General features: G+C 38.9%; 2 protein-coding genes across 3 annotated transcripts; both read left to right on the forward strand.

Moving 5' to 3' along the window:
* Nucleotides 1-799: 799 nt before the first annotated feature.
* LOC116259571 (cytochrome P450 78A11-like) lies at nucleotides 800-2,643 on the forward strand. The gene is made up of 2 exons (XM_031637427.2): nucleotides 800-1,848; nucleotides 2,011-2,643. The coding sequence occupies exons 1-2, from the start codon at nucleotides 829-831 to the stop codon at nucleotides 2,641-2,643; spliced, it is 1,653 nt and encodes a 550-aa protein (XP_031493287.1). The 5' UTR covers nucleotides 800-828.
* A 1,751-nt stretch (nucleotides 2,644-4,394) lies between these two features.
* LOC116258677 (uncharacterized aarF domain-containing protein kinase At1g71810, chloroplastic) lies at nucleotides 4,395-24,853 on the forward strand. Of its 2 annotated transcripts, XM_031635975.2 has the most exons (21): nucleotides 4,397-4,912; nucleotides 7,144-7,188; nucleotides 7,326-7,364; nucleotides 8,115-8,285; nucleotides 8,383-8,535; nucleotides 8,679-8,714; nucleotides 11,118-11,161; nucleotides 12,120-12,210; nucleotides 12,292-12,333; nucleotides 12,428-12,536; nucleotides 13,702-13,816; nucleotides 13,944-13,993; nucleotides 14,817-14,895; nucleotides 19,257-19,307; nucleotides 20,151-20,292; nucleotides 20,430-20,474; nucleotides 21,129-21,233; nucleotides 21,333-21,374; nucleotides 22,116-22,298; nucleotides 24,042-24,164; nucleotides 24,243-24,853. In XM_031635975.2, the coding sequence occupies exons 1-21, from the start codon at nucleotides 4,496-4,498 to the stop codon at nucleotides 24,345-24,347; spliced, it is 2,187 nt and encodes a 728-aa protein (XP_031491835.1). In that variant the 5' UTR covers nucleotides 4,397-4,495; the 3' UTR covers nucleotides 24,348-24,853. The 2 variants fall into 2 exon arrangements, with proteins under 2 accessions (XP_031491836.1, XP_031491835.1); XM_031635976.2 differs by lacking the exons at nucleotides 24,042-24,164; nucleotides 24,243-24,853 and having other exon boundaries at nucleotides 4,395-4,912; nucleotides 22,086-22,215.
* The last annotated feature ends 46 nt before the right edge of the window (nucleotides 24,854-24,899 follow it).

Consider the following 24,899-nt stretch of genomic DNA (forward strand, 5'->3'; position numbering starts at 1 on the left):
AACACTCTCCAAATAGCACCCATAAAAATCAAACCAAAAACTATATGCACCTTTTAGGTAAACCATAAAACCTCAATATTTAATTGTATTAAATCTGCTTTTCGAACCTTCAACAAAAAAGCCAAATACTCTGCACACAAAACCCAAAAAAACTACACAAACCCAAAAAAATTAATTGAGATAAACCATAAAACCTCAATATTTAATTGTATTAAATCTGGTTTTGGCACCTTCAACAAAACGAGCCAAATACTCTGCACACAAAACCCAAAAAAATTAATTTCATGAGAGCCAAATACTCTGCACAAACCCAAAAAAATTAATTGAGATAAATCATAAAACCTCAATATTTAATTGTATTTAATCTGGTTTTGGCACCTTCAAGAAAAAGAGCCAAATACTCTGCACACAAAACCCAAAAAAATTAATTTCATGACTTTCCAAATTTCACTGCTTAACCTCATTGTTCCTATATAACTTCATCTATAAGTTATTCCTTTCCGATGTTGTAAGCCTTCCAAATAAGCCACAAAACCAACATTTGTTTGAATTAAATCCGGTCACTAGGGCCAAATACACTGCACACGAAACCCAAAAAAATTAATTATGAGCATTTCCAAATGTCACCACTCCGGCAAAATGACCAATTCTCCGATACTAAGAATCAAATAAATTAATTCATCATAATTAATGAGACACCATTTTTGCAGCACCTGCCAATTAAGGGGCGTTGTGAATTTGGTTCGCTATTTAAACCACCGCCACCCCTTTCGTTTACCCACCACCTCGTTCTCTCCTCCTCCGTTTTCCACTCTCCCTGAAGTGAAGATGGATGTTGGGTTGTCTTCCTCCCAGGCAAGCAAGGACCCCAGCTGGTTATTCTACACCCTCTCTGCCTTCGTCGGCTCCAAGACCCTCGGCTTCTGCGATGCCTTCACCCTTCTCTCGCTTGCAATTGCTCTCTTCGCCACGCTCGCTGTCTCCTGGTGGCTCTCCTCTGGTGGCGCCGCTTGGAAGAACGGCCGCAACTCTCGCGGCGCCGTCTCCATTCCCGGGCCCAGGGGACTGCCCATCGTAGGCAGCCTCCACGTCCTGAGTGTCGGCCTCGCCCACCGCACCCTCCAGGCCATGGCCCACCGCCTTAATGCTAAGAAGCTGATGGCTTTCAGCCTCGGCTCCACACCGGCGGTCGTCGCCTCCGAGCCACAGACGGCCAAGGAGATCCTCACCTCCCCTCACTTTGCCGACCGCCCCATCAAGCTGTCTGCCCGTCAGCTGCTCTTCGAGAGGGCCATGGGCTTCGCCCCCAGTGGCTTCTACTGGAAACTCCTCCGTAGGATCGCATCCTCACATCTCTTTGCCCCTCGACGCATTGCTGCCCACGAGTCCGGTCGCCAGGCCGATGCTTCCGCTATGCTCGAAGCTATCGCAGCTGAGCAAAGGGACAATGGTTTCGTGTCGCTAAGGTCCCACCTGCAAGGCGCCGCACTGAACAACATAATGGGAAGCGTCTTCGGCCGGCGTTACGACCTTTCCTCGTCCGCAGAGGATCGGGAGGTGACGGAGTTGAGGGAGATGGTGCGCGAGGGGTTCGACCTGCTGGGCTCCTTCAACTGGTCCGACTTCCTGCCATGGCTCAGTTTCTTCTACGACCCCAGCGGCATTAGAGCCCGTTGTGCCGCTCTCGTCCCTCGAGTCAGAACCTTCGTCCAAGGCATCATCCGGGAGCACAAACTCAAGAGGGAATCCGGCTCCAACCTCGCCGATGGTGCTGACTTCGTTGACGTCCTGCTCTCTCTGGAAGGCGAGGAGAAGCTCCAAGAGGACGACATGATCGCAGTGCTATGGGTACGTATCATTTTTTTTGCTCTCTTTCCCTATGATTAAATGAATCGATTCATGTTTTGATGCTAGTTCGGAAAAACTGATACATATTGTCACTCATATCGATTCATGTTTTTTGATCTATCGGTTCATGCTTGATATTATATATGTGCATGACATTTGCAGGAGATGATTTTTCGGGGAACTGACACCACCGCCCTTCTGACCGAGTGGGTGATGGCAGAGCTGGTGCTTAACCCTCATATTCAGCAAAAGCTTCAGAGGGAGTTGGATGATGTGGTTGGGAAGGAGAGGAGCGTGCAGGACACCGACGTCGCGAAGTTGCCTTACCTGCAGGCGGTTGTGAAGGAGACGCTAAGGGTGCACCCTCCCGGCCCTCTCCTATCGTGGGCAAGGCTGTCGACGAGCGACGTGCAGCTGAGCAACGGGATGGTGGTGCCGGCGGGGACGACGGCCATGGTTAACATGTGGGCCATCACACACGACAACAACGTGTGGAAGGACGCCGGGACATTCAAGCCGGAGAGGTTCGTTGAGAAGGAAGGAGGGGAATGCGTGGACGTGAGGGGGAACGACCTGAGGCTGGCGCCGTTCGGCGCCGGCAGGAGGGTGTGCCCTGGCAAGAACCTGGGCCTGGTCACCGTCAGCCTGTGGGTGGCCAAGCTGGTGCACCATTTCAGCTGGGAGAAGGCGCCTGGCAAGGAGGTGGACCTGACGGAGGTGCTGAAACTATCCTCAGAGATGAAGAACCCTCTCTGTGTTGTGGCCATCCCTCGTGCTGCTGCTGCTGCCCTTTAAGCTTCTGTGGATGGAGCATCTCTCAATTTTAAGGGGATTTTGATGAGTCATGCCCTCATGCTGAATGTCTGGTTTCGAATAAAAGAGATGCTTGAGATGCTTTTGCCAAAGTGGATTGATAAATCTCTCTCTCTCTCTCTCTCTCATTGAATCGTTCTTAATCTCATCATTCCAATGAAACATAAACCAGAATGCTGATTATTCATAAGTATTCGGTTTCAGAAAAGTAAATTAATTAATGAATCGACAAGAATGTTCTGTGTCTTAAAATGGGAGGACAACAGTAAGCCTAAGAAGTAACAAACGAAGTAGGCGAAGTGACAAAATCAATGTAAGTGTCATGTGTCCAGTTTTTGGCTACTAAACACGTCCAATTCAGATTACCTCCGATGATAAACCTCTAGACCACACTAGAACTGAATCTATAGCTAGAAATGCCTGTGTGAAATCACATGTATAAGGAAAATATGTTCAAAATTTTAGAGAACAAATAAATATTCTAATCTTCAATGGTATTTGAAATTTTGATGTGCTTGGTCACGTTTGTCAGTGATAGGATACATCTTTTGCTATGGTATTTAATGACACACAATAAAAAATAAACATCACATCATAAAGGTGGCCTACTGATATCAATTTTCCTATATATATATATATATATATCAAGGTTGCTCAATGTTATAATACTTAAATATGACTATTCAATGTTGTGAGGGTTCAATACTAAAATTTCTAAGTTGTTTTTTATAAAAGTATTCAATATTGGAAAGTTTACTTATGTTTTCGGTAGGGTTCTACCTAACCATATGGATGGCACATATAATTTATATATTTTGTCTCTTTAAACATATGATAGTGCAAAAAAATCACGAATAATTTTTTAGGAGATACAAATTTCTAATTCAAATTTTCCATTTTATGCTGTTTTTTGTTAATTCTTTGCGATGTATAGCCTTTTTGCAAGAATGGGCCATTTTCAAGCTATGTTTAAAAGGCATAATTGAAAAAAAAGAGAGAGAGAGAGAGAGAAAAGGAAGTGCAGCTTGTTTTAGATTAAAAATGGTCTAAAACAGTGATGAGCTAATAGAGAGACCAGAAAATGTCCACGTAAACTAAGAATATGATTAGCCACTGTCTTAACAATCAAATGTGGTAATATACTAATTATATCATACGGGATCTAACTCATTTACCTTTTTAAGGCAAAGTAGTTGAACAAGAGGCCAACCGAAATGTGGTTCATCTCGATCAAATTAAAATATGGCCTTAGTTTGATTTAATTCTTATTTTAATAAATTGAACTCATTACACATTAGTAGGGACATAGTCGAATTACAATTTTAAAACTATTTTCAGTCGAATTACAGTTTTAAAACTTTGAAAATAATCGAAATAACACTTTTTAAATTTTTTATATAAGATAAATAATTTTTTTTTTAAATCTACATGTAAATTTTTAAAACTTCTTTTTGGCTTGAAACTGTTTGATTAATTATAATAAACAAAGGGCACGGTATCGAAGTTGCGGGCATAATTTAAGATCATGCGATCACAATATGGAGACAATTTATCGCTTTGCCGATGAGGATAGTCGCGAGCTTATTCCCGCAAAGTACGCGAGGCCTATTTGGCATTAGGATCAAAAGATTGGCCTCGGAATGAAATTCGCCGTCTTAGATAGAAAACGTGGTTGATCCATGGACGCAGAAAAATGGAATGGCGGGCCTTTTTCGGGAAAAAAAAAAGGATGCGCCGTTTATCCGTTGCGGGACTGAACGTGTCTGTTGATCAAAACTCGCGCTCTATCTTTCTCGCCTGACGAGAGCGGAAGCAGGAAGAGAAAAGGAGGAAGATGATACTGCACTCTCCGCCGAGTCCGTCGGCGGTCTGCTTCGGTCTCCCCTCCAAATCCATACTTTCACCCGAATTGGAAGTCCTTCCCTCTTCCTCTTTCTCCTTCCCTCCTTCCTCTTCCCGCCATTTCTCCCGACTCCTTCCCCGTCGCTGCCGCTCGCTCCTTCCCTCACCAAGAGCCCTCAACGACGTCGAGGATACCTTCACCAAGTACTCTGGATACGTTTTCCAGGGAACCGCGGGCTCTGAGGCTGCTTTCCTGGAATACTATGATACTTCGAGGATTGCCGCCATTTACGGCCGCAGGCCCTTCCTCCTCCTCCGCCGGCTCCTCCAGATAGTTCAAACGTTCGGCCGCTGGTTTGCAGTACGTTATATCGATGGAATCATTGGTCGATCGGATGAGATGTTCAAGGTGAGAGCCTTTCGTTTGGTGTTGTTTGCTTCAGGTTGTGGTCCGTTTCAAAATTGTTGGTCTTTTTCATATTCTTTTACATGTTTGGATGATGAACTTCTCTGTGGAATCTAGGGGAAGGGAAACTAGACATAACTAACAAGCATTAATTGTGAATTATTTGGTTTGAAGGTACTTTTGTGAGGGAAAGCAAAAGGGGATTGCCCATGTAGGGAAACACTCCTCGTGTTTTGAAAATCCGATGTTTATATATAAAGCATAGTCTACGCCGAGCAAGTAGAGGAGCCGGTGGATTGAGAAAGTTAATAAGCACGACGTAATTGATGATTGCATTGATTAAGGTGGTAATTAATTATGGCCGAAGGGTTTGAGAAGGTGGTAGCCAAGGGTTAATCTGTTCCCTGATTGAAGCATAAAATGTGGTCAAGAGATTGTCATTTGATCATGGTCGTAGGGTTTGAGTAGGTGGTAGCGTAGAGGTTAAATCTGTTTGTTGCTTGAAGCATCAAAGATGGTCAAGAAAGTGTGGGTCATTGATCATGGTGGAGGGTTTTAAGTAGGCGGTAGCGTAGAGGGTGAAACCTGCTTCATGCTTGGAGCATCAAAGGTGGTCAAGAGAGTGTCTGTCGAAGGACGTTCTTTTGGTTTCCAATGACGGGGAAACCCATTCATGTTTCTTGCACTTGGGGATACAGCCGACCATCATGCTCTCTTCTAATCGTCCCTTGGCGCAAAAGTGGAACACCTGGGTACTGCTCTCCTTGCCCGCAGGAAAGTCTCTCATTGCTTTGGCTTTACAACAGAAGCTGTACACTGCGTGCATTGAATCTTATGCCTCCTTCAACTTGGATTTTCTAGTTCACCCACGGAGTGCGATATGCAGAGCACTCATGGGCAATCTGCAAATGGATATTGTTGTAAAAATATCGCGTGATAGGCTCTTGAAATGTAGTTACGAGATGGAGACAAAACAAAAAATTTGTCCAAATGCTAAGTATGAAATCTAACCTAAATATCTTTCATAATGAAACCAAAATGCATCTAGCTTGCATGGCGAAGGCTAGTCAAATAAACTAAAAATGCAGTACTTAAAGCTAATTAAGAACAATAGCGTAGGCTAAGAAAGATTTATTCGCAGAAACCCTTTCTGTTACCATTCATAGTTAAGATATAGAACAGCTTAAGGTTGTACAGAGCATATATCTCTCGGACCAAGAATATGATAGGAATTGTAATGTCTGGAAGCCATATTTTTAAAATTGAAAAATCTCAATGATTCTCAAAAGCTTCCTAAAAGTTTACAATAGAACAATGATGTCATTGCAGAATAAGGACATGCTATAGCATACAAGATAATTATCGACTACATAAAACATCTAAAATCCAGTAATCAGAATAGATGCTTTGGATGGTATGCATGTCTTTCAAGAAAAATGTAATTTATGAAAGGATATGCATGGTAAACAGTAAAGCTAACCTAACAAGTCACACAATGCTTAATATTGTGTAAGTACAAAACAATATTGTCTTGTAGTGCTCAATGATCCAAATTACCCAGATTAAAGAACAGTTTTATTAGAATGCTTTAGAACAATGGCAGCCAAAAACCTAACTGCTACTTGATTATGCATTGTCATCATCTTCCTCAATCATGCCAGTTTTTAAATTAGAGGTGTCATCTGTTGTTGTTTGCAACTGATCTTTGCTTGTACCACTTTTTTATCTGCTTCTTGTATTCTAACAAGAAGCCGGTCAAGTATTTTTTGATGGAATATGGAGATAAAGATGTGACTGTGGTATTAAGTCAACATCCTAGATAACATTTGAACCAGTGAATTAAACAAAAAAGAAAAGCATAATATCCTTCCATTTGTGAGAGTCATATAGCAACCACTGTGTGTGGGGGTGCTTAAACAAACATTTGCCAAGAAAGAACACAATGCCATGCTCAGTTTTCTTATGTTATGGATTGAGAAGGAACTAGCTTGCAATCGGTCAATTGTTTTTTATAATGTTTCCTGCATTATCCTTAAGCAAATATGAATGTAGAAAAGTTCAAACAAAACACAAACTCTTCCACTGTTAGTTATTAGGTCACTTGAGCTTCCCATTCAGCCACTAGTATATGCAGTTTGATTAGTTGTACTTGTTATTAGCTGTTTGTAGTTGTCAGGAAGTTTCTTTTTGCATCTTTTTTTGGCATGTGACATGCTTTCTTTTCTTCTTTGCAGGTCCGAGCAGCAGAACTTAGATCATTACTAGTGGAGCTTGGACCAGTACGTTTTTTCTTGAAAGTCCACTAGCAAGCTACACAAACTATAAAAATTATGCAGCCATGTGCTTGATAATAGTTTTGACACGTAATTACAATTGCTGAAATTTGTGATATTTGACATAAATATGTTCTTGACAGGCTTTTGTCAAAGTTGCGCAGGCCATTTCATCTCGGGCTGTAAGTTTGAATTTCCATTTTTTACTGGAGTAAAAAGTTTCTATTGTTTAAACGAGTAAAGAATTTCAATTGTTTATTCTTCTAGTTTATTTGGTCAATAACACATCAGAAATGAATGCCGTTCAGCATTTACTGCACTGTCTTCCATTTAAATTTAAATTTATGGTAAGGTTGGTGACACTCTTATGCATGTCATCTGTTGCTTTTTACTTCAAGTTATCCACTTGCAAAACTATTAGAGAAAACTGTAAGAGTCTATGTACCAGGATAACATTTTGTGCATTGGAAATTTTTGGATGAAGCTGGTAGTAAGGATTCAATGGAAAGGGACTACTACATTGTTAGAACATTTTGCTTTCTTTGCTGTGTTGGTTTATATTATTCGCTGAATTTGCTGCAAGACTGCATTTGAAATTAGAGTAAACTGTAAGAGTGTATATACCAAGATAGCATTTTGTGCCTCCGAAATTTTTGGAGGAAGCTGGTAGTTAAGAGTGCAAAGGAAAGGGACTAATACATTGTTAGAACATTGTGCTTTCTTTGCAGTGTTGGTTTTGACTATTCTCTAAGTGCTGGAGGCTGCATTTGACTATGAGTTCAGTTGATTTTGGTTACACTTTGTGGTCATTAATCCAAGTGTTCTCACTCATCCTTTGGATATTCTGCCTGTAGATTCTTCACTTACTCTGTAACATGTCATTGTTTAGGATTTTCATCTTGTTCTTATTTATTGCACAAATTCTTTTCTAGGACATCATTCCACCAGCTTATCTTGAAGAGCTGTCATTACTGCAAGATCAAATTGCACCCTTTTCTTCAGAAGTTGCTTTCAGTATAATGGAGCAAGAACTTGGTTTGCCAATAGATTTGCTTTTTTCAGAAATATCACCAAACCCGGTTGCAGCAGCCTCCCTGGGACAGGTAAATTGAGAGGCTAAGGCTTCATCCATGTAACATTTGTAACAGGGCCAGGAACTTGCTTCACCACTAAAATTCAATTCTTCTGAACTTTGGTCAGGTTTATCAAGCAAGGCTAAGGTTTAACGGGAAGCTTGTTGCTGTCAAGGTTCAGAGACCTGGTGTTCAAGCTGCTATTGCATTAGATATCTTTATTTTACGCTATCTTGCAGGGATAATACGAAAAGCAGCAAAATTGAACACTAACCTTCCTGTAATACCTCTATCTTAGAGCTGGATGTTTCTTGTTTATCATGAATTTATGTAGCTTATGGATGGCAAGATTGGTGGCTGCACTGGTAATTTTTTGTTAAAGGTATTGATTATTGAGTGAACTAATAAAATTATGTTAAGCAGGCTGTTGTTGATGAATGGGCAGCAAGTCTTTTTCGGGTATGATTTCTAGTTCTTCCTTAATTAGTATGCCTATATTAACAGCTTTCAGTTGCTTTATACAAATTATGGAAGTATTGAAGAATAAAAAACTGCATTCAAAAAATTGCTTGCAAAGTTCACACTAAACTTTTGTGAGATCTATGTGAAAGGAAAATGCATCGAGACAACTAAAGAATAACAGATTAGCGTGGAGCAGAAATTTCATGTCAAACATTGTACTGTGTAAAGAATGGCAATGTTTTGTAATAAAAGGACCCAGAATAAGATGTCAGAAAAGCTTTCTGTGTTAGGGGTATGTCATGGACTTTCAAGCAGCATAATATATCGTTCCACTTGTAATGTTTATGTTAGAGCAATAGACTTGATATTAGCTCAGGTTAGGATATCAGAAAAGAAACATTGTGTTAGGGGTATGTCATGCACTTTCAAGCAACATAGTATATTGTCCCACATGTGTTATTTACTTTGGAACGATAGACTTGATATTAATCCTCTTTATTGCAAGGTGCACATGCCTCAGTCACATGAATGCACCATTTTGGATGCCACACCTGCTATAATGTCAATGCAGGCACCACTGCTACTTGGAGGCTGCATTCTTCACAAAAATAGAAAGGAAAAAGGAGGAAGAAGAAGAAGAAGAAAGAAGAAGGATGAAGAGAAGGAGAAACAAGAAGAAGAAGAGGAAAGAGGAAGGAGGAGGAGAAGGAGAAAGATGATGGACCCTACCTGGCTTTTAGGGAGAAGGAGGGCCATGGCTGAAAAGTGAATGACAATATGTTGGGTTGAGGGTTAAGGTTTTTATGCAATTAGGGACTTATAGATATTTTTTTCTGGGGTTTTAAACCTCTATTTATTATAATTTCCAAGAAAATCTTTTCTTCAAACAATTGGATGGAAGGAGATGTCACCACCACAGCTCTGTTGATTGATCTGGCCTGAAGACCTCAAATGCCAAGCATGTTCTGCATTGTTTTCTTCAATTAGATATTTAATGTGGATGAACCATAATTATGGAGCCCTCTTCCTAATAGATGGATCACTAAATTAGCAAATTGGAATTATAAGAAATCCCATAGAAGCCATAGTTTTTGAATTTGCACCTCACAAACTTTTATTTGTGGGGTGCAAATTCCTGTGCCTCATTATCCCCTACCCCTAAAAGAATACCTATAGTTAACAGGGTAAAACCCAAGCTGATGGCATGATGACTCCAATAATCCAATTGCTGAGTCTATTTATGTCTGTGATAATTACTACAAAAAAAATTCACGTATTAGATCTCATCAAAAGAAAATGCACTTCTTAATAATTCTGGTTTTACTGATAAATTTGGTGGTTAAAAAATACTGGTGATGATACTATAGGAGAGGTCCTGTGGAGAAATAGTTCCGTGCTAGGATGATAAATAACACTCACTTTGCATAGATTAGGTATACAAGCGTTCCAACCTTTTTTAGTGGAGGGGCAAGGTATTTGTTTACATCTAGTTGTTCGTAAGGGATTCAATGCAGATGCCAATGGAGATCAAACTGCTGTTCATGTACTTTTGGAAGCTTAGGCATAAGCTCAATTAATTACGTTTTGTCATATGAATCTTGTCTCCTGTTCAGTTCTCCACCTTAAGGACAAAAAGAAAAAAGAAAAAAAAAAAGATTCTTCAAATTCTCTGGTTATCCAATGATTGAATAGCCAGGATCCATTTACTTACATCTAACGAATTGTGAGTTCAATGAATATTTTTTAGCAGAAAGATGGCTCACTTATAAAGATTCCAGGTCTCTTTTATTTCAATAGGAGGCTTATTTTACAGTTTATAAAAAATTCTTATTACTTTGAACTTTCTCATATATAGACACATACACTCATACATATGTACATAGACACACACACACACACATGTATATATATATATTACATATATATATATAGATAGATAGATAGATAGATCGATAGATATACATGCACACACACCTTATGCATGTGTGACGTAGGTATGTGCACATTTTCCATCTTTCGGTGACTTAAAATGTCATTATAGGTAAAACCACATTTAATGATTCATGACTGATATTCATTTTATAAAGATTAGCCAGAAGAATGAAAAATCTCTCTTTTCTCTAAGCATGGGTCAGGACATTCTGCATGCATGTTTTCTTGGTCTTCCTATCTATTTATTTCTTTTATTTCTTAAAGATTATAAGAGCAAAAGTTAATCTTTGAAGTATCTGATTAGTGAAGGCATGATATGAGCTTTGGTTATGTATAATGCTTTGTACTTTGGCTTCCTTTTTGGTATTCTTCATTGGCTCATGTGAAAAAAATCCAAGGATACATGTCTGTTTTTTTGCATATGATTATATACAACCTTTAAGTTCTTGTTTACTATATTGTGTTTAGGAAATGGATTATCGATCAGAAGCAAGAAATGGTCAGAAATTCAGGTAGAAAGTGCATGGATTTGAATTCAGTTATCACCTTTTCACATTTATCTATTGATTCAATATGGCTTTATATTGACGTCCTGTTATCTTGTTAGATATACTTGGATTTTTTTCCTTCACTTTTTTTGCTTCAGTCTTACAAAGAAAGTGGCTGAGAGACCTTGTGACACAAGCACAATGATGAATGACCTGTTAAATAGTATAACATGGGATTTGTAGTACCAGTTCTTCTAAGAGGCTAAAGATCACCGAAAAAAATAATTTATCATGACTAAGCAGTATTATTACTGACATAAGTAAATTTGAGTTTCAATTTCTGGAAGTCCTGAACATGATTTTGGCCTTAATTGAAAACTGACAACAGGTTTAGGCCATGCACAGTGAAAATTATGTTGAAGCAATGAAAACTCAGTTATGCCATTGCTTCCAAGAGGAGCCAAAACATGAGGATGTTCCCACGCTTTATCTATGTTGATGATGACAGAAATGCACACAAGGGAAACTGAGGAAGGTGTAATATGAGTAGTATTTGTCTATTGGAGGATGGGAATGCACCTGGTATCAACTCTTCATGATCAATAGTTATTAGGTTCTTCAAAAGGTTTTGTTTCTATACGACCAATATTGAAAGTCAGTGATAAGTCAGTAAATCTTCTAAAAAGTACTTGATGAGACTAGCTGGTTTGAATCAGTTCAAGGAGTCTCTGAAAAGAAAATCAATAAAAGAATGGATGGGTAGTCACAATAGTTGAATTGTCAAAAGCAACAAAAGACATATAGAAATCAAGTTAAAAAGTAATTCACCTACTGTATATTTATCTCATCACATTTGCCTTACTCTAAATCAAATTATATTTATCTGTCTCTCTTCTTTATTGCGCCTAATCTTCTAGTTATCCATAAATGACATGGAGAAGCTCTATGTGATGATCTCTGGTGAATTTTATATGGTCTTTAGAGAATTGTATGGCAATCTGCAAGATGTTGTGGTACCAAGCATGTACATGGATCTCTGCACTCGTCAAGTTCTTACCATGGAGTGGATTCAGGTGCACACTGTTGATATTCTTGAGTACAATGGTTCAATATGCACTAGTCAAACAAAGAGTTGATATTCTTGTTTTGTGCAGGGACAAAAGCTATCAGAAGTAAAAGATCTTTACCTTATTGAGGTTGAAAATTGACTATTTCTCTTATTCATTTAGTTACAGTATGGTGATTCCATTAATCAACTATAGGTGTATAACTGTATATATATTGGAGCAGGTTGGGGTGTATTCTTCTTTAACTCAGCTTCTGGAATATGGCTTTTATCATGCTGATCCACATCCTGGAAATCTTTTACGCACTTCAGAAGGGAAGCTGGCATACTTGGGTATTTCATTATGATTGGTATTACATTTTCGTAGCCACCTCATAAATTAACATTTTAAGCGAATGTAGATCTGTTTCCTTTATGATCTATTCATTTTAGCCCCAAGATTGCTGCCTATACTACTTCATACTTAATTTTGGTTATCATTTTAAGTTGTAGAGTGGATTGATGTTGGCCATAGATTTTTTTTTTTTTTTGGGTATCTATATGTTGGATTCATGATAGAAAAGAGAAATATGACTGAAGTGCATGACTTGAAACTTTGACACAGCTTGCATTTATATTGAAAGTATGCATGCATAAGTAAACGTCAAAATTCAAGGACCAAGGTTTCAGAAATTTTCACCCTATGTGCAAGCAGATCTCCTACCATTTCACCCACTAACTGTCATTCGAATATCGGCAATACAAACAGGATTGGTTGTCAAAAAGCTCCAAAGACTTTCTAGATAACTTCTTTGAGTTGAATGATCAAAAGAATTTCAAAATTAATTCTTGTGTGGTTGGTAATCCATTGCAATGAGGAAATCCGTATTTATACATGTCACAGCTTGCATGATTGCAGAAGAGATGCTTCTGTGTAACTGTGTGTTTCTTTTTTGGAGAGAAAAGGGTGTGTGCGTGTGTGTGTGTGGGGGGGGGGGGGGGGGGGTGTTGGGTTTGGGCACTGTGGGGTGAATTTGGGAATCCATTTCAGTGAGGAAACCAGTATTTCTTCCTTTCACAGATGGTTGCAGAACAGATGCTTGTGTCTGCATGTGTTATAACTTTTCCTTGCATGATGAGACTAGAGGAGCATGTTTTGATCGATCTGCAGACACGGGAAATGAATATTCTTACATTTACAATGGAATATCATATTGCAAAAATGAGAAAACATATCTGCATGCTTTGGATGTTTCTTCAAAAATGGCTGCCCTTTTTGTTTGTCTCTTATACCACCATTCATAAATCTAATTACCCTTCATGAAGAAACATGATATACATTATACACACGTTTGGGTGTATATGGTTTCTGGCTTCTACAGTGTCTTTTGTTGTCTTCTGGAGGAATTAGTGTCATTTTGTACCCTTCTCATGAATGTAAAAGCCTAATGCCTCTATAATTTGTAATCTTGCTATCTTTTCTTTAAAATAATAGTCGATGAATTTCTTCCATTGTTAGATTTTGGAATGATGGGTGAATTTAAAGAAGAATTACGTGATGGATTTGTCGAAGCTTGTGTGCATCTCGTTAGTCGAGATTTTGATGCATTGGCTTATGACTTTGTCACACTTGGGTGAGGACATGCCACCTTTTTTCTGTGGTCTAACAGTATGATTAGTAATATAATGTCATAAAGAAGGAAAAAAATTATTTTCTCAGTAACATCATGTTAATGGCGCACTTGCAAATTTTCTTGCTAGGCTTCTTCCTCCAACTGCAAAAAAGAGTGAGGTGACTAGTGCCTTAACAGGTACACATCATTAAAGGCTTTGATAGTGTTTTGGTTGTATTTAATTTCTGTTGATATCTATTACATGGCTGTTGTTTCTTTGATTTTTTTTTTCCTTAAGAAAATAAAAAATCATTTTACGTTCTTGCATATTGTGGTTTTCTCTTTTCAAATGTTTATGTTGCGGATTCAAAGTATGGCACCATCATAAATTCGATTCATTTTAGTCTTATTACTGGTCCAAGGGAAAAAAAAAAAAGATAGCATGAATTGACATTTGACAGGAAATGGTTTAGTCTGATCCATAGGTCAAACCATACAGTCATGAACTTTTATGTGGTTTTAAACCGCTCAGGTAAACTTAGTGCACCATCTACTGCATCAGAGTAATTATAATCAGACATGCCGTGCCATGTTGGAATGAGGTTCATCTGAGCCATAATCATTGCCAACACTTGGGCACCTAATGTTAAGTTGGATTCTCCTGGTTTTGATTGAATGTCTTACCAGTTTTAGAACCAATGTTCTTTATGTACCAAAAATTGACATAAACGAGATGAAATGTGTCTATGTCCAAACACATTTATTTTTGAACTCTATTTTAGGCAGCTTGTCATCCAAACCCTAATCAATCTTGTTTCCATTGCATTGCTTCTTGTGTCTACTAAACTCATCACAATGCATAAAATTCTGGAAGTGTTCTTTGTTGAGGTTTTTTGGACCAATTTCTTCATGGTGTTCTGGTTTTCGCATTAGTATATTTTTGTGTGAAACTTGTTGGCAAATGTTTTAGCTTAAATTAGTCTTCTTTCACTATATCTAATAAAAGTTCATCTTCTGATAGGTGTTTTCCAGAATGCTGTTTCAAAAGGAGTTCGGAATATTAGTTTTGGTGATTTATCAGGAAATTTGGGCCGCACCATGTATGGACTTCTTTGCTGTAGGCTGTTGCATCTTCATTTGAAACACTAAGTTACAAGTAGAACACCAAATCGTCTTGGTTATCATGAATGGTGGATCTCTCGTGCTTTATGTTAGGCTTCAAGTCGGATAGCGGGCCTTAACCTTTTATTTCCTTTTCCTTACTGATGTTGTTTCCTTTACTTGACGTTATGTTATGTTGACAGCTTAGATGCTATTAGGGAGTCGGGTCGGGGGGCTCCATGGAGCAAGATACAACCCACAACCCACTCAAAGCGTACTCTTACATACATATATCAGATGTAATGCCATGGATTAACCCTAATGAAGATAAACATTTCCTAAAGTTGGGCTTCCGTTTGGGGGGTGGTGTGTCAAGGAAACCCTTGTTAGCCTGAGGCTAACAAGGTATTAGAGCCATAGCAGAGAGGGTCACCGTGAAGGACACCCTGGTGGTGCTAGAGGTTCAATGGGCAAGGGTAGATGAAGCGTTGGGGATATTAGACAAAACATTGGATTGGTTCGACGCCAAGTTCAACACCGCCATCACCGACCAGCAGAATCTCACGGGCCTGCCACGGGAGATGCTTCAATAGGGAGGTGCTCACTGCACTTCAAGTACTGACCGCATTGAATCTGAGGGCCGGAGGAGTAGGGAGACAGGGGACCCGTCCCATGGTGGGATCTCTGGAAAACCGGCGAAGATGGAATTCCCCAAATTCTCAGGAGAAGATCCATTGTTGGGTCTTCAAATCGGAGCAATATTTCGACTGCCAAGGAATTGCAGAGGAGCACGGGTAAGCCATGCCGCCGTGCATTTTGAGGGCCTCGTTATATGTTGGTATCGGTAGATCCTGACACAGTAGAGGAAACTAAGCTTGGGAACCTTGGTGGAGGCTATTTTGACTTGTTTGGGACCGTCGGCGTATCACGACTACAACATCGAGCTCTCCAAGATTTGGCAGGTAGGAACGGTAATACCACCGGTGGCCAACAACACGTTCCCTTCTGTGCCCAAACCGTTTGTGAGGCACCTTACTCCAGAACGGATAAAGGAGAAGCGTAGATGAGGCATATGCTTCCATTGCGATCGCACCGGATGCCAGGGCATGCCTGTTGATGTCTGCACATGTACCTGATTGAGGAAGGTGAGCTGTCGAACGAAGAAGAGGAGGCACAGCCGAAAGGAGAAGGGGAACTATTCAGGCCACTGGAGGAATGAGCGTCGGAGATTTCCCTACATGCCCTAGTGGGTGACGCAACTCCTCAGCTCATGAGGGTGAAGGGGAGGCTCAAAGGAAGGATGATCAGCATGTTGGTGGACACTGGATCCACCCATAATTTCATCTCAAAGAAAGTCCATGAAAATGCTAGGCTATGAGGTGGACACATCCAACCAGACTTCGACGTGGTGGTAGGTGAAGGGAGTACCCTTAAGCGCAAAGGTCGATGCAGACATGAGGTATTAGAAATTCAAGGCCACCGGTGCCCAGTGGAATAGGAATACAGTGGCTGCGGGGATTGGGCGAGGTGATATGGGATTTTATAGGTATGAAGATGCACATTAGGAAGGGTGACGAAATTCAACTCACGCTGGTGGCTACCCTGCCACAACCCGTGATAGGGGAATCGGCATTGAAGATTATGAAGGGACCTACGGCTTCCTTCCTGCTGTTGACTACAAAAAGGGCAGCGAAGAGAGCAGGTGACTCCTTTGTCGATGATATCTAGGCAGAAGCTAAGCGAGCTGATTCGGGAGTTCCAAGGTGTGTCGCCATGCCGGCAGGCCTCCTCCATGGCGCATCTGTGACATCGAATTCTTCTAAACAAGGGACCACCGTAATGCAGACGAGACCCTACTGATACAACAAGGATCAACCAAAATCCTCAAAAGGCTGGTGCGTGAAATGTTAGACAGCGGGATCATCCAACATATTCATAGCCCTTTTGTTTCACTAGCACTGCTAGTGAAGAAGAATGATGGAAATTGGAGGTTCTGCTTGGACTATCGCGCGCTCAACAGTCACCATCAAGGAAAAGGAAAGAAAAGCTTAAGTCGGTGGAGCCTAACACTTTATGTACATTAAAATTTGGAGCGATTTGCTGCTTTACTAATGAAACTGTTGTTTGGTTTAGTGTTTTATTAAGAACGGTAATTTTCACAAAAGGGAAAAATATACTAGTCAATGGAGCAATTGCATTTATATTTGCAATTTTCTTTCTGTTGACAAAATTCTTGGAAATATTAAAGTAATGAGCTTTTTTTTCAGTGCTCCTCTTTAATAGTTAAGTGTGCACTTGTCTCTGGTCAAAAGCACTGGGTGCAGCCAGTCATACCTCATCAAACTTGTTATCCAAAATTAAGTGTGCACTTGACTTGGGTCAACCATGAGTTAGATGCAATACAATGAGTATGGGCACACCACAGGTCTTTTTTCTAGAAAACGGACTTGGTCAACATTGACTGATCTTATATGGTCCAACTTTTTTAAACAAAAAGTTTTGAAAGAAATTGGAGAGCAGGGAAGGGGGGTGTGGATTCACCCCGACAGGGCACATGCTAACTCTGCCGTCTCTTGTTTTTTTTCTTTTTTTTCTCTATTTTCCCCTCTTCTCTCTCTCTTTCCCCTTTTTTCCCTCTTATTTCTCTCTTTCCAACTTTCTTTCTCCATCTCTTTTAAGGGGAGGGTCATTTTCAGAGGACAAGAAGCTTGACATCCTTTTTAAAGGACATCAATTTGTATCGGTCTATATTTTAAATCTTTTTAATGATGGTGACAGCCCTGGTACAACAGACCTGGTCATCCTTTCTAAAGGAACGCTAAAACTGTTGACTGTCCTCTCCTCCTTTGAGGAGGACAACTAGGTCGCTCATCCTTTCATTATTTTATTTAATTAAATTTTTGAATTTCAATGAGATTAACATAAATTATGTGTGTGTGTGTGTGTGTATATATATATATATATATATATATCTCGCCACATTAGACCCACAATTTTTTGCAGCTTGCCTCATCCCGCATCTGCATTGGTACTGATACCCTGCACCGAAGTGACAGCCCCACCTCTCTCCTTTTGCATTCTTTCTTTGCAACTGCATTTGCTCTTCATTCCTCTATTAACGGTCAGCTCTGGCAGCGGACAGATCATCCAGTGCAACTCTGCAACCATCCGCAAAATAAGGAAGAGGAAGAAGAAGACAATTACAAAAAGAGAGAGATGGACGGGGAGGAGGAAGAAGAAGGCCAGAGAGAGACAGGAAGGAGGAGGAGGAAGAAGAAGAAAAAGATGAAAAAGGAAAAGAGAAAGAGAGAGAGAAAGGTGGGAAAGAGTGGGGTGAACCCCCTCTATCCCATCTCATTGCCACATGTGGGCAAGATGGGCTCCCTCCATCCTATGTTACATGGACATGAATGAAAGGGTGGTGTACCCATTGTCGATATTGGTGGGAGACTGGGACATGGCAATATCACATTTTGTACTTTTTGATCTATTTTGGAGCTTTTTCATTGATTTATTTTTTATGAAGATAAATAGTGAACGTATATGTCTATTTGCTTAAAATCTTATTGTGTGTGTGTGTGTATATATATATATATATATATATATATATATATATATGTAGTTCCTGTATTTACACCCGCATCCACAGCATCATGGGGTATGATCTTTTTTTTTCTTTCTACCCTCCCTTTTTTTTTATTTTTATCCTTTGCCGCTTTTGTTTTATTTTTTTCAGTTACTTTTTTCTTTTTCCTTTTTATTTTAAAAGTTATTAAGCCTCTGAGAGAGAGAGAGAAAGAGAGCTATATATATATATATATATGCTAGTTTGTCATTTGTCAAGATAACCTTACTGAGAAACTGGCAGAATAATATTGATAACTGGATATAAACTTTGTTCGCATGGTTTCAAGGCCTAAGTCCTTTGGAAACGGCTGTTTCAATAATCACTTTACTCTTCTCCTATTGCTCCTTCCTTTTCCTTCTATATTTCGTATCTTCTGTTCAAAAATTGTGGTATGCAGGCGCATATTCATGCCTTATTTATTCTGTAGTCACTGACCTTTCTTATATATCTTTAGCTTTTAGATTTTAAGGCGTTGCTTCACAATCATGTACATGAGTTGGCATTCTCATAAACGTTATTCATGCTAATCAACTTTCATTTTCCAATTTGTGATCATTAGTATGTCTCTTGAGATTACACATGTAAGTGATATTATGCATGTCTGTTTCCCAACTACTAGCATCTTCCTGTTTTCAGTATCCTTTTTGTTAAAAGTGACCCTTCATTTTTTCATCCTGTATTATTATTTAGATATACTATTATCACTTAAAATTATTGAATATTTATGTGCAGGTACAAGTTTAAGTTTCAGATACCATCTTACTTTTCACTAGTTATTCGAAGGTAAGAATCTGGTACCTTGAATGTTTTTTTTATCATTTAACCATGGTCGACTGTGTAGTTTTTTTTTAACCTTCCTATCTAAGTATCATAATTGAAGAACTACTATTCTCTTAAATTCTTGCTGTGGTCTAGAAATTTGTACTTTTTATCCACTGGAAATTGTTAAAATTCTTTTTTTATGTTCATTTTGAACTTTCTAATTTCTTAGACATTGCTTTGCTGTTTTTGCTTTTTTCTTTCTCTTGCTTCTGTATGGTACTCTTTCTCAAGGACGACCATGTGGATATCTTGAAATCATTGTCTCCAATTTCATTCTTGGGTATCTATTGGCAAGGTTTGTCTTGGATTTTTTTTTAATATGATTTTCTGGAGAAAAGTCTCAGAAATTACAAATATTATAAAATATGAAGAATATTAAAAATATTACGAAATTTCTTATTTGTTTTCTTACAAAAATACCGATGAAGATTCAAAATATTTTTAAAATTTTAAAAGCAACAACAAATGGAAAACATACACTTAAAGTACATAAAAATTTCTTTAAAAAGGAAGGGAAAATGTTGAGGATATATCATATAATTGTGATATTTATTTTTTGTGATGTTTTGGAAACTTTTCTTCTTCTTTTTTGGCAATGTCTCAGTATTTTTCAAAATCTCTCCAATATTTGTGGCAATGCTTGAAATGTTGAGGGAATCTACGTGGATATTCTAAACAATTGTGTGACAGCAGCTTATCGGTGACCTTCCTTTGAATTTTAATCGTTTTCACTCCTTGATTTTGAAATTTTTCAGTTCTAGATTTGGTCCTTTTTTACTCTGAATTTTTCATTTTGTATTTCAGTCTTGCGGTACTGGAAGGAATTGCTCTAAGCTTTGATCCAAATTACAAAGTTTTAAGTAGTGCGTACCCCTGGATTGCACGGAAAGTACTTACTGCTGCTTCTCCAAACGTCAGATCTACACTTGAAACTCTTCTTTATAAGGTAAGCTTCTTTTAGTTTTCTAGCTCACATAAATGATTATATGTTCACAAGAGTGTGGTATATATTCATGCATGCATCAGTAAAGTCCTTTTTCTTTTGCAAAATGATATTCAAACTTTCATTTTTACTATTAATAGGATGGCACATTTAGAATCGACCGACTGGACTCCTTACTCTCTGAGGTTAGTAACGATCCATTGTTTGAGGATCTTCTTTCAATTTTTGCTTTATCTTTATTTGATAGCTTCTATCAGGTAGTTCTAGCTCCATGGATAATTTATCTGTAATGTTCTGCTTTAATTATATCATATAGATACTAAAAGAACTAAGCGGTGTTTGAGGTTTTTGTTTCTAGTAGGCTCGTCAGATCTAAGATCTATTCTAATTTCTCAAGTATCGTCTCTCAGGCAGTCCAATAGCATTCTTTCGTCCTTTGATGGTCATCTGGTCATATTTCGTTTTGGCAGATCCAATACCTTCTTGTTTCACTTGTTTCTGATAAATGATTAAGTCCAAAATGCTTTGGGCTTTGAATTTCTAATGAGAAGAATCTGTTTTGTTGTAAAGGCTTCTCATACATGAATGCCTGAGATTTTTGTACTGTTGCATGTATCAAGCGGTGCTTAACTTTTATATTCTCATTGTTTTTCCTCTTCTTTCTTAGGCATATGTAAAAAGCGTGTAAGCATTATTTCCGTTGCATAACCCAAAAGCATATATATTATCACCACCTTCAATGTTGGCTGGATAAAAGTTGTGAATACCTAGGTTGCCTGCTACTGCAGGCCTTATAAAATGTCCATTTCTTGATATTTTACTTTTTATCTCTTTTATAGTCCCTCCGTACTAGGACAGTTTTCAGAAGGAATGATGCAGAAGAGGCTGGTCGTGACTCTAGAATGGCTGCAAAGCAGCTACTTTATTTTACTTTGAGTGAAAAGGTGCTAGTTATGTTACAGAAGTTTCTATGATCATTATCTTTTGTTAAATTTTCTGTTCTAAACTAACCAGTAATAACTGTACCTCTGCCTCGCATTCAGGGAGAGTTTTTGAGGGACATACTCCTTACAGAAATAACAAAGGTAATCTTTTTGGTCTTCTCTTATTGTCATAATTTTGTGGTGATTGTGGTCTACGTTGTTTAGTTCAAATATATTTTTCTCATTTTTTCTTTTTTTCATCTTTAGAACGATACATTGTTCAAATGAATACTTTACTTGTTCTTCTTAAGAAACGTCAATAAAGCTTAAAAACCCCTGTAGATGGGATATTCAACTTCTCATTTTTCTTCATCTAAATTGTATTATCATTGTCAATTTAACATTTTTCACGTTGATAGGGTGCCTAAGCGTATTAACTTGTAATTTGATATAATGCCATTTTTCTTATCTATTATTATAAGAATCATCACTGAACATTCCTTCTGTACCATGCAATCTGATATTTTGGTTCAGGCATTTGCTCATAGTCTTTACTAAAGAGAGTCATTTTCATCGTTACTGTACCAGCTGTTAAAATAATGTTGGCTTGCCTAGGGCTTGATCTTGGCACCTGGAATTCCTTTTGTTATTTTGGAGAAGTCCAATTGTTCTGTCTCTGTCGATATTAGAACCTTGTAATCCATCCATGTGATCAATATGACATCTTAGCTATTTGACTAAATCTTGCATGTTAAAACTTTATTATTATTATTTTTTTGGGGGGCAACAATCGAAGTTAGAATTGTGAACTGTCACCTTCACCCCATGTGCCTCAGTACTTGATTTTGGGTTTGTTGGTGGAGCATGTGACAGTACAAAAATGCATGACGGCAATATGTGCAGGGGCTTGATGCACTCCGTGTTGCAGCATTCAATTCTATCGCTTCTCGTGCTATGACGTTGCCTTTTACTTTGCCCTTGTGGTCATACTCCACCATGGAAGAAGAAGATATCTCAAATTTGAGAACATTAAATCGCCTTGTATCACTAATAGCAAGGTTTTCTCGGAATAAAAGTCCAAGTGCAGTAAGTGCCAGCTAACCTTTACGTCTTTCAGTTTATAGCATGATCTAGTTATAGCATGATATATTTATAGCTTAAAAGGTATTACCTGATTCATTGCTAGTTCCTTGTGGGCTTTCATTTTCCTGTGTAGCATTTTTTTCATATTACACTCGCTATTTATATCTATTCCACCACTTACATTATGTGAGAAATCTTAACATATGATCCTCTCCGGATGTCTGTTAAGGGGAAAAATGAAAAAGTTTCAACCACAACCTGTCTCCAGATGTCCGCAAGGGCAAAAATAAAGAAAAAAAGCTTCTATGACAACCATAGGTGGCTCATAGGTGCATTATTTTTCTAGGTAGAACCAATTGCTTTCTTTTTCTCACTTGGCATGTTCAGCGACAGCTTCCTCTTAGCTTGAACCTTACATCCGCAGCTTATGACAGCATGACCACCAGTCCAGCTACCAAATATGGCTCATTCACCTCCTCTGAAATAAGTATTTTTATAGTTAACAAATGTTTCTGAGACTAGTCAGCTGCTAGCTGACTGATCTAATCATAATTACGAGGATAATAGATGGAAGTGGATAGTTATTCTAGAAGCAGAAGAGGGGAAGCAAGGTGCCTGTAAATGAGGGAAGCAGGAAGCCTAATTATGTAGGAAGCATTCAAGAGACAAACAGGAATTTTTTAAGTTGCGAAGAGATAACGTCTTGAAAACCGTCTTTTCTCTTAGAATCTTTCCTAAAGTACCCTTTCGAAGAAAGTTTGCCTGGGGGTTAGGCCCCCGCCTTTTAATCGAAATCAAAATGAAGAGAATTTACAGCAAAAAATGGGGATCATCAGAGGACTGATCCTAACTCAATCCCAGGGTTCCAGGGAAGGGTTCCAGTTTCCTCTAGGAGTATACCAGTGTCTACAGTGTCTGTCTCCGGCGAGGAAAAAAGGCTGATGAACAGCTTCTGGGGCCGGCCAGCCTTTGACGACTGAAACCTGAGGGCGCTGGGAATACATGTCATTGAGTGGGGTCTTCGCTTAAACTGCTGTTGTGCAGAATCTGTGTTAAGGACTCTCTCCAGCTGCCATCGTTAATTAGAATTTTGATCTTGCCCATGTCGCGTTGGTAGCATCGAACGATTTTCTTGCAAAATTGGGCCGCCTGCATGCTAAAGTACCCTTTCAAAACAAATAAGCTAAAAAAATTCCAAAATGGTGAAGAGTTACATAAGAAACAGGTTTCAGGTGAATAGGAAATGGATCTCTCATTCTTTTCGAAAATGACGAAGCGACTTTTTAATACGGAAACACATTTATTTTTCTTGAGGAAACATTCCTAGTCTATTTAGGGTGTGTTTGGACAAAGGAATAGTTTGTGAGTGTCCGAATAGGCTGCCCTAAAAATTGGAGCGGATTTAGACGATACTGAGTTTAGTGCTCCATGTCTCAATTTTTGGAGCGGATCAAATGGCCACCACAAACTGTTCCTTCGTCCAAATGTCCCTTCAAGGAACCTGTTTCACAATATTGGAAGCGGTTCTGAACTGCTTCATCTTTCAAATAGTTTCCGTGGATTGTGCACCGTCCCAGGTTTTCTTATAATATGAACTAACATTTGATATACCGTGTATGCTGCATATAGTTTGGATGAGTGGGGCCGACCACAAACTTGGGTCTTTAATTAATCAATTGGTTGCAAGCATTTTCAAAAGGGAATATGTGGTGCTGATGTATTTCCATTGTATTTTCGTAAACCCAGGTAAACGGGGTCACTGACATTGATGCAGAGACTAGAACTCCTGAAGAGGAGGCTTTGCTTGTGCTTCATCAACTAGGTGGTTTGCAGGATCTCCTGCCATCTACCTTTGATGTCCTTAGCGAGGTAGTTAATGTCGCACTTCGTATTTCATCTTTATTTGTCTCTTACGTGCTGTTTGAAAGTTTTGAAAGTTTGTGGCAGATTTCTCCTGAAGCACGTCAAGAAGTTCTACTGATGCCTGCAGATATAGCAGGACGGTTATCATCACGGATTGTTGCAAGAACGATCCGTAGGATCATTGTTTGACCTCTCGGAATTGCAGACCAAGTGTAGAAATGTTCCATTAGAAGATCTTCATCCAGGCACTCAATTTTGTCAATGGCTTATTAACAAAAGTTATTTGAAACCTGTGCCTTAATATTTGGAGATGGCGTCTTCCTCGGCAAATTAAACCAAGGCAAATCTTCAACCAAACTGAACCACGGTGTAGACCATAGAAGGTCACTTGTACATCTATACCTGAACTTGATTGAAAATGTGCCAATGTCTAGATTAGTGGGTTATGTAGTGTGGCTTGGAGCCAAGGGGGAAAAAAAAAAGAAACACTTGGAGGTAAGAGACAAAGTAGTCGACCAAGGTCTTGAACCCATGTAGTCCAATGATGAAAGTCATATCCTTTATTCACGACGAAGTGGTCACGGACGCACGGTTCATTCAGTCTGTCAATGCAAACGGTTCACTGTGCTAATATCTTGTGCCAACAGTAAGCCTATGTTCATTTTTGAGAGGGTGTTAGAAATGGTGATATAGCATTCACTTGGTTCCATATCTTTGAACATACATCTCTAAGTATAATCA

The sequence above is a fragment of the Nymphaea colorata genome, chromosome 8 (genome assembly GCF_008831285.2).
Source record: "Nymphaea colorata isolate Beijing-Zhang1983 chromosome 8, ASM883128v2, whole genome shotgun sequence".
NCBI lineage: Eukaryota > Viridiplantae > Streptophyta > Magnoliopsida > Nymphaeales > Nymphaeaceae > Nymphaea > Nymphaea colorata.